At 46.6% G+C, this 16,946-nt stretch overlaps 1 protein-coding gene across 5 annotated transcripts in view; it reads left to right on the forward strand.

Moving 5' to 3' along the window:
• LOC121555266 (membrane-associated guanylate kinase, WW and PDZ domain-containing protein 2) overlaps positions 1 to 14,295 on the forward strand; it is a 333,480-nt gene extending 319,185 nt beyond the window's left edge. For 4 of the 5 annotated variants that reach the window (XM_041869071.2, XM_045223559.1, XM_041869073.2 and 1 more), the window contains 2 exons: positions 7,783 to 7,871; positions 12,918 to 14,295. In XM_041869071.2, the coding sequence (XP_041725005.1) occupies positions 7,783 to 7,871; positions 12,918 to 12,974 (146 nt within the window). In that variant the 3' untranslated portion in view covers positions 12,975 to 14,295. Of the gene's footprint in view, positions 1 to 7,782; positions 7,872 to 12,914 lie in introns of all 5 variants that reach the window. The other variant, XM_045223560.1, reaches the window with a different exon arrangement.
• Positions 14,296 to 16,946: the final 2,651 nt, after the last annotated feature.

Genomic DNA, 16,946 nt, shown 5'->3' on the forward strand with positions numbered 1-16,946 from the left:
TTCCGGCAGGGCATGCGGAGGGGCAGATTCCGGGTCGAGAGCCAGACCAGATCCCCCGGTACGAAGACCGGGGCCTCACTGCGGTGACAGTCAGTGTTGGCCTTCTGACGATGCACGGCGCGCTGGAGGTGAACGTGGGCAGCGTCCCACGTCTCCTTCGCGCGCCGAAACCAGTCATCCACCGCAGGAGCCTCGGTCTGGCTCTGGTGCCACGGTGCCAGAACCGGTTGGTAACCTAAAACACATTGGAATGGCGTTAGGTTAGTAGAGGAGTGGCAGAGAGAGTTCTGGGCATATTCTGCCCATGGCAAGAACACCGACCACTCCCCCGGCCGGTCCTGGCAGTAGGACCGCAGGAACCTACCCACATCCTGATTTACCTGTTCCACCTGCCCATTTGACTCGGAGTGGAACCCAGAGGTCAGGCTGACCGAGACCCCCAGACGTTCCATGAACACCTTCCAAACCTTGGACGTGAACTGGGGACCTCGGTCGGACACTATATCCTCTGGCACCCCGAAGTGCCGGAAGACGTTAGTAAACAGGTCCTCCGCAGTCTGCAGGGCCGTGGGGAGACTGGGCAGAGGAAGGAGGAGGCAGGACTTGGAAAAGCGGTCCACAACGACCAGGATGGTGGTGTTACCTTGGGAGAGGGGAAGATCAGTCAGGAAATCAACACTTAGGTGAGACCATGGTCGTAGTGGAACTGGTAAGGGTTGTAACTTACCCGCTGGGAGGTGCCTAGGTGCCTTACTCTGGGCGCACACTGAGCAGGAGGAGACGTACACCCTCACGTCCTTAGCCAAGGTAGGCCACCAGTACTTTCCAATCAGACAGCACACTGTACGACCGATACCTGGGTGACCAGAGGATGGTGACGTGGGTGCCCAGAAGATCAGACGATCAGGGATAAGAGCAGGCACATACCGCAGCCCAGCTGGACACTTGAGGTGGAGATGGATCTGTGCGTAATGCCTGCTCTATATCCGCGTCCATCGCCCATACTACCGGCGCCACAATGAAGGTGGCCGGGAGTATGGGGGTGTTGTCTCTGGGCCTCTCCTCTTTGTCATACAGCCGGGACAGTGCGTATGCCTTCACGTTCTTCGTACCCGGAATGTATGACAGTGTAAAATCAAACCGGGTGAAGAATAGGTCCCACCTGGCCTGGCGAGGATTCAGCCTCCTTGCTGCCTGGATGTACTCCAGGTTACGGTGGTCCGTCCAGATGAGGAAAGGGTGTTTCACCCCTTCAAGCCAATGCCTCCACACAGTCAAAGCTTGGACAACAGCCAACAGCTCCCGATCACCAACGTTGTAGTTCTGCTCCGCCGGGCTGAGCTTCTTAGAGAAGAAGGCACAGGGGCGGAGCTTGGGTGGCGTGCCTGAGTTTTGGGATAGGACAGCACCTATCCCTACCTCGGACGCATCTACCTCCACTACAAACAGTAGTGATGGATGGGGGTGGGCCAGTACCGGGGCTGAGGTGAACAGACCCCGCAGTTTGCTGAAGGCCAGGTCAGCCTCAGCAGACCAGCGGAGCCGGGACGGCCCACCCTTCAACAGGGATGTAATGGGAGCTGTGATCTTGCCAAAGCCCTGGATAAACCTCCGATAGTAGTTGGCGAAGCCAAGGAAGAGCTGCACATCCTTAACCGTGGTTGGAGTCGGCCAATTACGCATGGCTGAAATGCGATCTCCCTCCATCTCCACACCTGAGGTGGTAATGCGGTATCTGAGGAAGGAGACAGCCTGCTGGAAAAACATACACTTCTCTGCCTTGGCATGAAGGTCATTTTCCAACAGTTGGGCCAGCACTTTGCGAACCAGGGACACATGCTCGGCGCGCGTAGCGGAATACACCAGAATGTCATCGATGTAGACCACTACACCGCGACAAAGCATATCCCGAAACACCTCGTTCACAATGGACTGGAAGATGGATGGAGCATTCATCAAACCGTAGGGCATCACCAGGTATTCATAATGCCCCGTGGTTGTGCTGAATGCTGTCTTCCACTCATCACCCTCCCGAACAATCACCAGGTTGTATGCACTCCTGAGATCTAATTTGGTGAAGAAGCGCACCCCATGCATTGACTCAATCACTGAAGGAATGAGGGGGAGAGGATAACTAAATCTTATAGTCTCCTTGCTCAGTGATCAATAATCAATGCACGGGCGCAGACCGCCGTCTTTCTTCTTCACAAAGAAGAATCTCGAGGAGGTGGGTGAAGTGGAGGGACGTATAAACCCCTGGCCCAGGGACTCGGTGATGTATGTTTCCATAACCTCCGTTTCAGCCTGCGACAGGGGGTACACATGACTCCTGGGAGGTACACGTCTACCCGAAGGTTTATCGCGCAATCCCCTGCCCGATGAGGTGGTAATTTTGTCGCCTGTGTCTTAGAAAACGTGTGCGCCAGATCAGGGGAATGCGTACGGTGGAGGTACCGTCTGGACTTTCCACCGTGGTTGCACCAACGGAAACACCTAGACACCTACCCTGACGCTCTCGCTACCACCCCGTGAGAACCCTCTGCGGCCATGAGAAGGTGGGGTTGTGGAGTGCTAGCCAAGGGATACCTAATACCACAGTGAAAGCAGGAGACTCAATAATCGAAAAAGTTACCTGCTCACAATGAGTCTCCTGGGTGATCATGGTGACTGGTACAGGGACTTCCTTTACAAACCCGGACCCTAATGGTCAACTATCAAGTGAGCTGATGGGGAGTGGAATGGATAGGGGAACCAATGAAATGCCTTGACTGCGTGAGAATGCCCTGTCCGTAAAGTTCCCAGCCGCGCCTGAATCGACTAGCGCCTTACTCTGGGGAACTGCCATGTTATTTGGTAAAGTGGATAGGTAGGGTACAGTGCGCAGCAGAGAGCTCTGAATGAGTGTGGGTGTTCAATACCTGGGGTGATGCGAGAGTGCCCTGCCTGCCGCCTCCAGGCCCAAAAGAGCGTTTACTACGACGTGTGGTGTACTGTCCCTTCGTGCCACCAGAGTGGCACTATCGCTGTCGTCCTCCACTCTCTCGGATGGCGGCTCCACCCAGCTCCATCAGCTCTTGATCCAAGTCATCCGGGGTGGAAATGGGCAGACCCCTACCAGGATGTCCTCTGGCTGCCTGCAGGTTGTCCAAACGGATGGCCATGTCCACCAGTTTCGTGAAAGACAACATGTTGTCCTGGCAGGCTAGCTCTTGTCGGACTTCCTCCCGCAGATGGCACCGGAAATGGTAGATCAGGGCCTGCACGTTCCACCAGGACCCCGCTGCCAGAGTCCGAAACTCCAACGCGAAGTCCTGCGCAGTCCTCGTCCCCTGCCTCAGGTGGACCAGCCGCTTGCCCGCCTCTCGACCCTCGGGCGGGTGATTGAAGACCGCCCAAAAGAGGCAAGCCAACTCCCCGTAGTCCTCACACGCGGCTCCTCCTTTGTTCCAAACCACGTTGGCCCACTCCAGGGCTTTCCCCGAGAGGCAGCAAACGAGGACGGACACATTCTCCCGCTCCGATGGCGCCGGCCTGATGCTGGAGAAGTAAAGCTCCAGTTGGAGGAGGAATCCTTGGCAGAGCGCCGCCGTCCCGTCGAAAGCTCGTGGTCGGGATATCTGGATCCCTCCGGGTGCTGGGGTGTAGGTGGCTGGATCCGGTTGGCCAGCTGGTCTCGACAGATCTAGTCCTCTCCTCTCCAGGCATTGGACGACCTGAAGAACCCGATCTATCACTTCCCCCAAGCTGGCCAGCATTGTGGAATGCTCCTGGACCATGCCACGACTCCAGGCATGCACTCTTCTCCCGCTGACTCCATAGCGGGTGGGTGAATCTGTGATGAGTGTGATAGGAGTCAGTTGCAGGAGGGTAATCACCGAATGCAGAGTTTATTCAGTCGTACACAAATAGCGCTGGATAGCGACAAGCAAAACAGGCACAGGGGAAAATCTACCCTGGCAATACAAGGTAACGATAGCTCCAACAATAACAGGCACAGGGGAAATATCTACCCCGGCAATAATAAGGTATGAGTAGCTCCACCGAGCTACACTACTCTCACAAATAAACAATCACCCACAAGGACAGGGGGGGCAGAGGGAACACTTATACACGGACTAATGAGGGGATAAGAACCAGGTGTGTGTGATTGACAAGACAAGACAAATGGAAGGATGAATAATGGAGCGGCAGTGGCTAGTAAGCCGGTGACGACGAACGCCGAAACCTGCCCGAACAAGGAGGGGAGGCAGCCTCAGCGGAAGACGTGACAGATTCGGTCTTATGTAGCAAAATTTGAAATTGTGTTTTTTTACACGGAGCTAGAAAATGGTATATCATACACTACAGTTGAGGAAATTTGATCTGGAGTGCCAGAGTGTGCTCAGAGTGCGCTCTGGGCATTCGTAAACTCAGAGCGTTGTCAGATTGTCGGTTCGTAAATTCAAAGCGTTTCACTCTCGGAGCGTTCAGAGTGCACACTGGACGCTCTGGCCAAGGAGTAGGATTGATCCGAGCGTTCTGACCTAACAACAGCACTCAAGCACCCAAGCTAACTGGCTATAACGTTGGCTAGCTTGCTAGCTAATTCCAGACACAAATGAGGGAACAGCTCACTCTGACCATTTTACTCGCCCTAGCAGAGCTGGTTAGGCTGTTTTTATGTTATCCAGAGCGTTGGTGACTGCAACTATGCTGCTGGCAACAATTTAATTACGCTTTTTTTCCAACGTTTACTGACACCGGCCATATTCAACGGGTGTTGAGCGTTCGTAAATTCATCAGTTATTCTGAATTTACCAGCTACGTCTATCGACAGTTGTCGAAGTGACATCATGAACATTCTATTGAAATGGTTACTTGCATAGTGGAGTCTTTTGTTTAGACATGTTCTAGCTAGCTAGCTAAACAATGAACCATAATCCCAACTCATAACATTACTACCCTGCATTAATCTGCAGGTAGCTAACCAACCAGGTTCAATATTAGCTAGCTAGCTAACATTAGGCTATAACTAGCAATGGCTCTGAGATACGAATAATATTACTACACAGATCATAAACCTAACGTTAGCTAGCGAGCCAGCCAGCTAAACTTAGCTAGCTAGCTAGCTAACAGTATGCTTTAACTTGAAATGAAAACGACTTTCTGACAAAACGTGTAATATCTGAAAATATAGCTAGCTAGACTATCTTACCCGTATACATGGATGGACGCTTCTCCCTCTCTGTCACGGATGCCATGGTTGCCTTAGTTTGAAGATGTAATCCGAAGAAGTGTTTTATACAACAGCTTTCTGTGTGTTCACTTTTCAACTCTGTCTGCATATTTGCAATCAAACGCCAGAATTTTCTCCATCTCCTTAGCTATCATACTCTAATTCCACTGTTGATTCCACTGATTTTAAAACTCGGTCCTCAAGAAAGTGGAGAGCAACACCTTTGCAGTTTTACTACGTGATATCTTTCAAAAAAGCCTTGTTAGAAAGGATTATGTACACATACTGACCAGCTCATGTTATAGACAGAAGCGCGTTACACGGCAGACCAATCGGAACTCATCTCTCGGCATGTCCAGCTATCCATTATCTCAGCCAATCATGGCTAGCGGGAAGGTTCCTGTCTTTTCTGTGGCTAACCCAACTCGTAATTTAACAATTTTATTTGTATTTACAGATGGCATACACGTTTGTTATTAAGGCACATGAAAGTTCACATGTTCCAGAAGGCATTTCTGCCAAAAATGCATTTTGATAAAAATAAAATAAACGTTTCAGTTCAAATGGCTCTCCTGTGAAGTAGTGACGCGCGACATATGCCTAGTTTCCTGAAATGAGTCACATATGTGTCTCTAATATGGTCATAGATTTGGCAGGAGGTTAGGAAGTGCAGCTCAGTTTCCTCCTCATTTTGTGGGCAGTGTGCACATAGCCTGTCTTCTCGAGAGTAAGGTCTGCCTACGTCAGCCTCTCTCAATATCAAGGCTAAGCTCACTCAGTCTGTTCATAGTCAAAGCTTTCCTTATTTTTGGGTCAGTCACAGTGGTCAGGTATTTTGCCACTGTCTACTCTCTGTTTAGGGCCAAATAGCATTCTAGTTTGCTCTGTTATTTTGTTAATTCTTTCTAATGTGTCAAGTAATTATCTTTTTGTTTTCTCATGGTTTGGTTGGGTCTAAATTCATCATCGCTCACTTTCTCTCTGTTTCTCTTTCGCTCTCTCTCTCTCTCTCTCTAGCCCCGTTTATACCTGGTTCTAACATGCGTCCGTTGTCCTGATCTTGTTCACTTTCTGATTGTGCCCACATTTGTCGACAGGTGTAGACAATCAAAAGATGCATTGTGAACTGATTGTGATTAGATCTTCGTGACCACCTCTGGAGGTAGTCAAATAAACATATTGTATGGATATCCTTGAAGTGTAAACAGATCCTGACAACGAAAGCAAATACATTATGCCAATGTCACGGTTGTTCCACCCTCTAAAAAAAAAATCACACCGGCCAGTTGAGGTAGTAGCCTAATTATGGACAACAGTAACTTTACAATTCCTCTAGAATTAAGATCATGTTCTTCATTAGAAACCAAGTGCCTACTGACACTGTGGACTGATGCCACATAAAAGTAGCCTAAAGAGTCCTTCGTATTGTACACTAAATTGGACAGTGGCCTCGCTCATGCTTACAGAAAACTATACGCCTTTACTTATCAGTTTGGACATCTTCTGCAATTTATTGCTAGCGATATGTCTGGAAAATGTTCAAAGATTCACAGAATATAATATAATAAAATAAAATCGAAAAGGATTGCATTATATTACGGGCATCAGATTCTAATTAAGTATAGGCCTAAACACTTTTACCAAAGGGAAAAAATTTGACTTCCTGAAGAAGGACTGTGGTTTGGTTTCCTCCAAATCATTGATTAGTGATTATTCAGTTTCTTTCACTCATCAAGGGTTGATAGACTGATATAGCTACTAGCATTATATAATTTAAACTGAACAACAATTGTGTTAGGTATGCATGGGACAGACTATGATCGAGTCGCAGCAGAAGAGAGCAGTGGATGACAAGTGTATGGCAAGGTATAATGTGTAAGTCTAATTTTCCACCTGTGGACAGGTCAAGGTTATCGGGACAGTATTATGCCCAGTCTTAAAATGTTGGATAACAAAAGTAGCTGTAATGATGAGAGTATAAAATTATTGACTATAAAAGTGTGCTGTTTTCTGTTGATATATACAGCTTGTGTCATAAGGGGAGGTCCAAGGCAGGTAGAAATAATTTGCATACAGGAAGAGACCAGTGAATCTGGTTACAATGCAGACTCAGTGGGCAAATAAGATACACATTTTACTATCATGTGTATACGCTACTAATCTCGATCAGATAGTGATTGGATCATCCTGAAGGATGATGACAACCACATGTTAATGCTAGGTGTAATCACAGCTTCTCTCTCATACACACTAATGCAGACCACTGCAAATGTTACAACCATGTGTGCTATAAACAGCAGATAATACATGAAATGTTTCATACCTACCTACTCTTACTGCTACTGCTCTGTGGAACCTGAAAGACAGCTTACCTGACACAAAACAAGCTTTAGCTAATTCAATCTGCTTCCATAACCCGACATTGAAACAACATCTGAGATGCTTCTGATGATGCTTTCTGCTTATCAAACGGTCCTTTTTGAGCTAACACTAGTGAACATGTCTGTTTTTAACACCTTTGCTTTAACTCTAATGATTGGTATAGGCTTTTACTCCACTTCCCTTAGGAATGGTACCTTCCAACCTCTCCATGTGCATGAAAGGTGACATGCTAATCTCCCCCTATTTCTTCCTAATGGGCCACTCTAAAGATACGGTTCGTGAAAAGCTGCATGTCTTTCTCTCCATTCTGATTCTCATTTAAATCTGTGCTTGTGTTTGTGTGAATGAGTGTGTGTGTGTGTGCATGCGTGCAAGTGTGTGTGTGATAGCGTGTGTGATTGCTGGTGTGTGTGTATATCCTACATGTGTGCATGTGTATGTGCGTCACTGCGTGCCTCTGTGTCAGTGCGTGTGTATGGTAATATCTGTTTATGTGTTGAGACAATCAAGCTTGTGTTTGGTTGTGGTGCTGTCAGTAGAAAAAGCAATCAAGTCTGATGAGGAACTGCACCACAGTAGAGTATGCAATGAAGTGCACCCTCAGTAAAGTGAAACTGCTTTCGGTGTTGGCCAGGGCTATCCTCACACACACTCACGCACACGCACACGCACACACACCTCTTCAGTCACAGGCCGATCTTGTCACACACAGAGTGCGTCCCAATTTGCACCCTAAATGGGCCCTAGTCAAAAGTAGTGCACTGTATAGGGAATAGGGTGCCATTTAGAACACATCCATAATGATATATATACACTCAGTGTCCAGTTTATTAGGTGCACCATCTTGTTCACAAAAATGGTTAGCTCCTACAGACAGTGAGTCACGTGGCCGTGGCTTGCTATATAAAGCAGGCAGACAGGCATCAATGCTTTCAGTTACGGAATGGGCAAAACAAATGACCTATGCGACTTTGAGCGTGGAATGATCGTCGGTGCCAGGTGCGCCGGTTCCAGTATCTCAGAAACTTCCTGGGCTTTTCACGCACGGCAGTGTCTAGGGTTTACCAAGAATGGTGCGACAAACAAAAAACATCCAGTCAACGGCAGTCCTGTCGGCGAAAACAGCTTGTTGATGAGAGGTTGAATGAGAATGGCAAAAATCGTGTAAGCTAACAGGTGGGCCACAAACAAGCAAATAACGGTGCAGTACAACAGTGGTGTGCAGAATGACCTTGTCACTGATGGGCTATTGCAGCAGACGACCACATCGGGTTCCACTCCTATCAGCTAAAAACAAGAACAACTAGCTCCAGTGTGTACGCGATCACCAACCCTGGACAATTGAGGAGTGGCAGAGTATCTCTTGGTCCGAAAAATCCCATTTCCTGTTGCGTCATGCTAATGGCAGAGACAGGATTTGGCGTAACATGCTGAACACACCGCTCGCGTTACGTGCACGTCAACGAGTGTCTGCGTAGCCAGGCGCTAAAATAGAACTTGGTTCTATTTTTGACTCTTGTCGTGCTGCAAGTCCAGCCTCTCCCATCTCTTCATTGGTTTTTAGGAGCATATATATCAAATAAAATCAAATAAAATTGTATTTGTCACATACACGTGTTTAGCAGATGTTATTCTGGGTGTAGCGAAATGCTTGTGCTTCTAGCTCCGACAGTGCAGTAATATCTAACAAGTAATATCTAACAATTTCACTACATATACCCAATACACCCAAATCTAGTAAGAAATGGAATTTAAGAATGTATACATATATGGACAAGCAATGACAGAGCGGCATGGACTAAGATACAGTAGAATATTATAGAATAGAATACAGTATATACATATGAGATGAGTAGTGTAAGATATGTAAACATTATTAAAGTGACTAGTGTTCCATTTCTTAAAGTGGCCAGTGATTTCAATAGGCAGCAGCAGCCTCTAATGTGCTAGTGATGGCTATTTAACAGTCTGATGGCCTTGAGATAGAAGCTGTTTTTCATTCTCTCTGTCCCAGCTATGATGCACCTGTACTGACCTCGCCTTCTAGATGATAGCGGGGTGAATAGGCAGTGAACAGGCAGTGAACAGGAAGTCCAGGACCCAATTGCATGGGGCGGGGTTCAGACCCAGGGCCTCAAGCTTAATGATGAGCTTGGAGGGTACTATGGTGTTGAATGCTGAGCTATAGTCAATGAACAGCATTCTTACATTGGTATTCCTCTTGTCCAGATGGGATAGGGCAGTGTGCAGTGTGATGGCGATTGCATCGTCTGTAGATCTATTGGGGCGGTAAGCAAATTGAAGTGGGTCTAGGGTGACAGGTAAGGTAGATGTGATATGATCCTTGACTAGTCTCTCAAAGCACTTCATGATGACAGAGGTGAGTGCTACGGGGCAATAGTCATTTAGTTCAGTTACCTTTGCTTTCTTGGGTACAGAAACAATGGTGGCCATATTGAAGCATGTGGGAACAGCAGACTGGGAAAGGGAGAGATTGAATATGTCCGTAAACACACCAGCCAGCTGGTCTGCGCATGCTTTGAGGACGCGGCTAGGGATGCCGTCTGTGCCGGCAGCCTTGCGGGGGTTAACATGCTTAAATGTCTTACTCACGTCGGCCATGGAGAAGGAGAGGCCACAGTCCTTGGTAGTGGGCCTCGTCGGTGGCACTGTGTTATCCTCAAAGCGGGTTAAGAAGGTGTTTAGCTTGTCTGGAAGCTAGACGTTGGTGTCGGTGACGTGGCCGGTTTTCTTTTTGTAGTCCGTGATTGTCTGTAGACCCTGCCACAGACGTCTCGTGTCTGAGCCATTGAATTGCGACTCCACTTTGTCTCTATACTGATGTTTTGCCAGTTTAATTGCCTTGCGGAGTGAGTAGCTACACTTTTTGTATTTTGCCATATTCCCAGTCACCTTGCCATGGTTAAATACGGTGGTTCGCGCTTTCAGTTTTGCGCGAATGCTGCCATCTATCCACGGTTTCTGGTTAGGGTAGGTTTTAATAGTCACAGTGGGCACAACATCACCTATACACTTCCTGATAAACTCAGTCACCACTTCAGTGTATTCGTCTAAATTATTTTCGCAAGCTAACCGGAACATATCCCAGTCCACGTGATCAAAACAATCTTGAAGCGTGGATTCCGATTGGTCAGACTAGCGATGAATAGTCCTTAGCATGGTACTTCCTGTTTGAGTTTCTGCCTATAGGAAGGGAGGAGGAAAATGGAGTCGTGGTCAGATTTGCCGAAAGTAGGGCGGGGGAGGGCCTTATAACCATTCCGGAAGTTCTAATAGCAATGGTTGAGGATTTTAGCAGTGCGAGTACAACAGTCGATATGTTGAAAGAACTTCGGCAGTCTAGTCCTCAAATTTGCTTTGTTAAAATCCCCGGCTACAATAAATGCAGCCTCAGGATATGTGGTTTCCAGTTTGCATAAAGTCCAGTGAAGTTCTTTGAGGGTCGTCGTGGTATCGGCTTGAGTGGGGATATACACGGCCGTGACTTATAACCGAAGAAAATTATCTTGGGAGATAATATGGTCGGCATTTGATTGTGAGCTATTCTAGGTCGGGTGAAGAAAAGGACTTGAGTTCCTTAATGTTACTACAATTACACCATGAGTCGTTAATTATGAAACACACACCTCCGCCCTTCTGCTTCCCGGAGAGATATTTATTCCTGTCTGCGCGATGAACTGAGAACCCATCTGGCTGGACCGATTTTGACAGAATATCCCCAGAGAGCCATGTTTCAGTGAAAGTATGTTACAGGCCTTGATGTCTCTCTGGAAAGAAACCTTGCCCGGATCTCGGCGACCTTGTTAACCAGAGACTGAACATTAGCGAGTAGTATACTTGGAACCGGTGGGTGGTGTGCACACTTCCTAAGTCGAACCAGCAGGCCGCTCCGAGTGCCTCTCCTCCGCCGGTGATGTTTTGGATCAGCCGCTGGAATCAGTTCAATTGCCCTGGGGAGAGCAAACAAAGGATCTCCTTTGGGAAAGTCGTATTCCTGGTCGTAATGCTGGTTAGTTACCGCCGCTCTGATATCCATTTGTTTTTTTGTTTTTGTAATGATACGAAACACTTTCTGAGCTAATAATGTAAAAAATAATACATAAAAAAACAAAATACCGCAAAGTTTCCTAAGAGCTAGTCGCGAGGCCGCCATCTTCATCGGCACCAGGTAAACACGTTGGTGATTATAGCCACGTGGGTGATTGAAAACTGAACTGAGGTCCACACTCCAGTCTAGTTGGTGATGGTTATGCACCTTAAAGTTGGTTGCCACCCGCCATATAAAGTCCACAGAAGAAGAAGAAGAAGAAGAAGAAGAAGAAGAAGAAGAAGAAGAAGAAGAAGAAGACTGAAGGAGGAGAGATTACTAGAAACAAACTAAGTTTCCCCTTTTATCTGTGGATTAATTGTCAAAGTAGAGAACACACGATTTTGTGTGACTCAAAATGGGTCAAAATTCTACCAAGATCCAGGAAAAAAAGGACCAGTGCATTTCAGGTAAAATAACAACCCAATGTTTATATCCCAGGACCAATTAGCTAGCAATAGCATGCTAGCTAAATGTCCATGAATGTTTCATGTGTTTCGACCTGTCCCCAAATTAATATAGTGTTTTGATATTTCAACCTGCGTGTCCTGATCGCGTCTGGTGTGGATGGACAAAATCGACATGCGCGCGATGGCGCAGGATGACGCATGCCCGTGCCCGTTGTAGTAAGCATGTAAGCAGCATGCGTCCATGGCCCCATCCTGCCTGGTGTCAATGGTACAGGCTGGTGGCGGTGGTGTAATGGTGTGGGGAATGTTTTCTTGGCACACATTAGGTCCCTTGATACCAATTGAGCAACACTTCCATGCTCCGAAGAATTCAGGCTGTTCTGGAGGCAAAGGGGGATCCGACCCGGTACTAGATGGGTGTACCTAATAAACTGGCCACATCTCTGTATATAGTCCTGACTGTCCTGGGGATGACAGTGTAGCTGTGTGTGAACAAGGATCTGGGTGTGGATACATGAGGAGATGATAGAGAGATAATAATATTGACATAATTCTTTGTTGACATCATTCCTCTCATCCTTCTTTCCTCAATCCTGCCACTATCTGCCCATAGGGAAAGCGATTATACAGAGGGAGACTATTATGGGTCAGCTTTACAGCCGTATGTGTATGCATGTGTGTGTGTGTGTGTGTGTGCATGCATACTTATGTCTGTCTGTGTGTGTGTGTATGTGTGTGTACGTGTCATTGCGTATCAACCTGTAGTGTGTGTCTCTGACTGGGTGTCATCCTCTCTCAGTAGGCGGTGCCTCCCCCTGGGATGCCCTTCCTCCAGCCCTCTCTGCCCTGCAGGAAGTGACCCTTGATCCCCAGCAGCCACCCACCTGATCTCTCTCATCCCATCCAGCCTCCACCCTAGACTCCCTCCACCAGCTCTCTCTAGAGGCCACACCACGTTCGGCAGCCCAGGCTCCAGACCCCAGCTCCACGAGAGGGGCTACAGGTGGCAGGTCCCAATCCAAGTGCACCGTCCGGGAGAAGGAAACCCCACAGGGGGCCTGGGGAGGTGGAGGGGGGACCCCAAAAGCCCCAGCCTCCGCCACGTCCCCCCAAAGCTCTCAGAGGGAGGTCCGCAGAGAGGATGGAGAGCAGCAGCACCGGCGCCCCTGGTGGGGAGAGAGTGCACACACACACCCACCCACGCAGGCTCCGAACACTGCCACATGGCCCTGGGACTCTTCCTACCTGAGTGTGAGTCTGAACGGAGGCAGTGGAGATCGTGGGGAGGGATGCGTAAACCTCCAGGAGGGGCCTGAGCTGAGAGGTCTGCAGCCCAGGGACGAGGAAGGGCTCCCTGGCAACGGTGAGCTCTGCTACCCACCTCAGAGCATGGACGGCCCCCTGCAGGCAGGAGTGCAGTCACCTCCCCAGGGCCCTGGAACCCACCTGGGGCAGACAGGCTGCTTGACACCCTGAGGTCCTGGACCTCCACTGTCAGCACGTAGGACGGATCTGGATCAGACTGGTTTTCACTGGATCAGACAACTTCTGACCAGGTTGGACTGGCTGGCTCTTCATAGGATCCCAAATCCAACCCACCACTCACACCATCAGATGCAAGAGTGATCTCTCTCTCTCTCGCGCTCTCTCTCTCTCTCTCTCTGACATCTTGTTGTTCCCTCTTTCAAGATGATTACAACCCACCACCTTAAAAACTGAAGGATATATTACAGCTGTTGTGTGTGTAAACATAAAGAGGACTCACTCTACTTAGTGCATTGGTTTTGAAACCCGATGATACAAATCCCATGGCTACGATCCCACTGGGGCTTTTTGGGTCTGGGCCAAGGTGAGCTTTCGACATGTTCCTAGTTTAACCATTCAACCATATCAGACCAAAATGGATGGTCAGTTTCAACAGCAGATGGGAAAACACTTATCTAAACAGAGAGCGAAATATTAAGGTGGTTTGCCTATCATTTAACTTTCTTTGGAATGGAAAGAATGATAAGAATACAGAACTGAGGGAGACGGAGGGGGGGGGCTTTCATTTAAAATCCTCCTGAAACGTGAAATGGTTTTGGACATGGCACTAACCAGGGTTGGCTAGGTTACTTTCTAAATGTACTCCGTTACAGTTACTAGTTACCTGTCCAATATTGTAATCAGTAACGTAACGTTTGGATTACCCAAACTCAGTAATGTAATCTGATTATTTTCTGATACTTTTTGATTACTTTCCCCTTAAGAGGCATTAGAAGAAGACAAAAAGGATCCATCAAACGCATTTGGTGTATCATCATAGTGGTCTCCGACTCATTCGGGTGGAATAAACATGAACTTGCGCCTTTTTTTCCAATGCTGAATTGAATGTCATTGAGAAAACCGAAAAGTGTACTAATGTTTGTTTTTTCTCGCAAACATCCTTTCCTAACTAGTTTTTCAAAAGTATCTGTAATCTGATTACAATATTTGTGCTGGTAACGTAACTGATTACAGTTACCGTTTTTTGGTAATCTGGCACAAACATGAGAGACAGCTCTGTTGATGAGAAATATGTTAAATATCAAAAATGCCTACCGATATATCATATATACTGTAAATGTACAAATGTGAAGAAAAAAAATGTACATAAAAAAAAATAAAAAAAACATGCCTTTGAGGTGTTGTTGTAGTTAGATACAGTTGAAGTCGGAAGTTTACATACACCTTAGTCAAATACATTTAAACTCAGTTTTTCACAATTCCTGACATTTAATCCTAGTAAAAATGCCCTGTCTTAGGTCAGTTAGGATCACCACTTTATTTTAAGAATGTGAAATGTCAGAGAATTATTTATTTCAGCTTGTATTTATTTCATCACATTCCCAGTGGGTCAGAAGTTTTCATACACTCAATTAGTATTTGGTAGCATAGCCTTTAAATTGTTTAACTTGGGTCAAACGTTTCGGGTAGCCTTCCCAAGCTTCCCAAAATAAGTTGGGTGAATTTTGGCCCATTCCTCCTGACCCAGCTGGTTTAACTGAGTCAGGTTTGTAGGCCTCCTTGCTCACACACGCTTTTTCAGTTCTGCCCACAAATGTTCTATAGGATTGAGTTCAGGGCTTTGTGATGGCCACTCCAATACCTTGACTTTGTTGTCTTTAAGCCATTTTGCCACAACTTTGGAAGTATGCTTGGGGTCATTGTCCATTTGGAAGACCCATTTGCGACCAAGCTTTAACTTCCTGACTGATGTCTTGAGATGTTGCTTCAATATATCCACATAATTTTCCTTCCTCATGATGCCATCTATTTTGTGAAGTGCACCAGTCCCTCCTGCAGCAAAGCACCCCCACAGCATGATGCTGCCACCCCCTTGCTTCACGGTTGGGATGGTGTTCTTCGGCTTGCAAGCAACCCCCTTTTTCCTCCAAACATAACGATGGTCATTATGGCCAAACAGTTCTAATTTTGTTTCATCAGACAAGAGGACATTTCTCCAAAAAGTATGATCTTTGTCCCGATGTGCAGTTGCAAACCGTGTTCTGGCTTTTTTATGGCGGTTTTGGAGCAGTAGCTTCTTCCTTGCTGAGCGGCCTTTCAGGTTATGTCAATATAGGACTTGTTTTACTGTGGATATAGATACTTTTGTACATGTCCTTTGCTGTTGTTCCGGGATTGATTTGCACCAAAGTATGTTCATCTCTAGGAGACAGAACACGTCTCCTTCCTGAGCGGTATGACGGCTGCGTGGTCCCATGGTGTTTATACTTGCTTACTATTGTTTGTACAGATGAACGTGGTACCTTCAGGAGTTTTGAAATTGCTCCCAAGGATGAACCAGACTTGTGGAGGTCTACAATTATTTTTCTGAGGTCTTGGCTGATTTCTTTTGATTTTCCCATGGTGTCAAGCAAAGAGGCACTGAGTTTGAAGGTAGGCCTTGAAATACATCCACTGGTACACCTCCAATTGACTCAAATGAATGTCAATTAGCCTATCAGAACCTTCTAAAGCCATGGCATCATTTTCTCGAAGTTTCCAAGCTGTTTAAAGGCACAGTCAACTTAGTGTATGTAAACTTCTGACCTGCTGGAATTGTGATACAGTGAATTATAAGTGAAATAATCTGTCTGTAAACAATTGTTGGAAAAATTACTTGTGTCATGCACAAAGTAGATGTCCTTACCGACTTGCCAAAACGATAGTTTGTTAACAAGAAATGTGTGGAGTGGTTGAAAAACAAGTTTTAATGACTCCAACCTAAGTGTATGTAAACTTCCGACTTCAACTGTACATTGTAATGAAGAAAAGAAAGTCAGATATTGGGAGCGTATTTTAATATTCAAATTGCCATGGCCTCGTCTTATTATTACTACATATCAAAGACTTTGTGTGGAGTCAGCTGACACGGAACTACAGAGTGATGCAGTGTTCTTGTGCATGGTGGTGAATCACCATGACATCATCAAACAAGGACTAAAATCTCCTAGAAGTAGAATTTTTTAGGAGGTTTTAGGATAAAAAAAAACAATTTTTTTATAGAAATTCCATACATTTTGAAGGACACAAATTCAAATGTTTTACAAAAATCTATACACCCTTCAACAGTTGTTTTACACAAAACATCACAAACAAATAGATAAACATAATCACTGGAGGTAGCTAACAGTTGGGTATTTCTGTCATGGAGCTTGCAAGTGTTAACCCTTTGACGCGTATGATCACGTATTTGTGATCATTGCTGAGGGGTCCCTGCAGCGTATGATCTCAAATATCTGATTGGAACAGTAGCAACAGAACGTATGACGCAACAAACGCGTCTAAACAGCATTGTTGTCTGAACAGC

This window comes from Coregonus clupeaformis, chromosome 11 (assembly GCF_020615455.1).
Source record: "Coregonus clupeaformis isolate EN_2021a chromosome 11, ASM2061545v1, whole genome shotgun sequence".
Classification (NCBI taxonomy): Eukaryota; Metazoa; Chordata; class Actinopteri; order Salmoniformes; family Salmonidae; genus Coregonus; species Coregonus clupeaformis.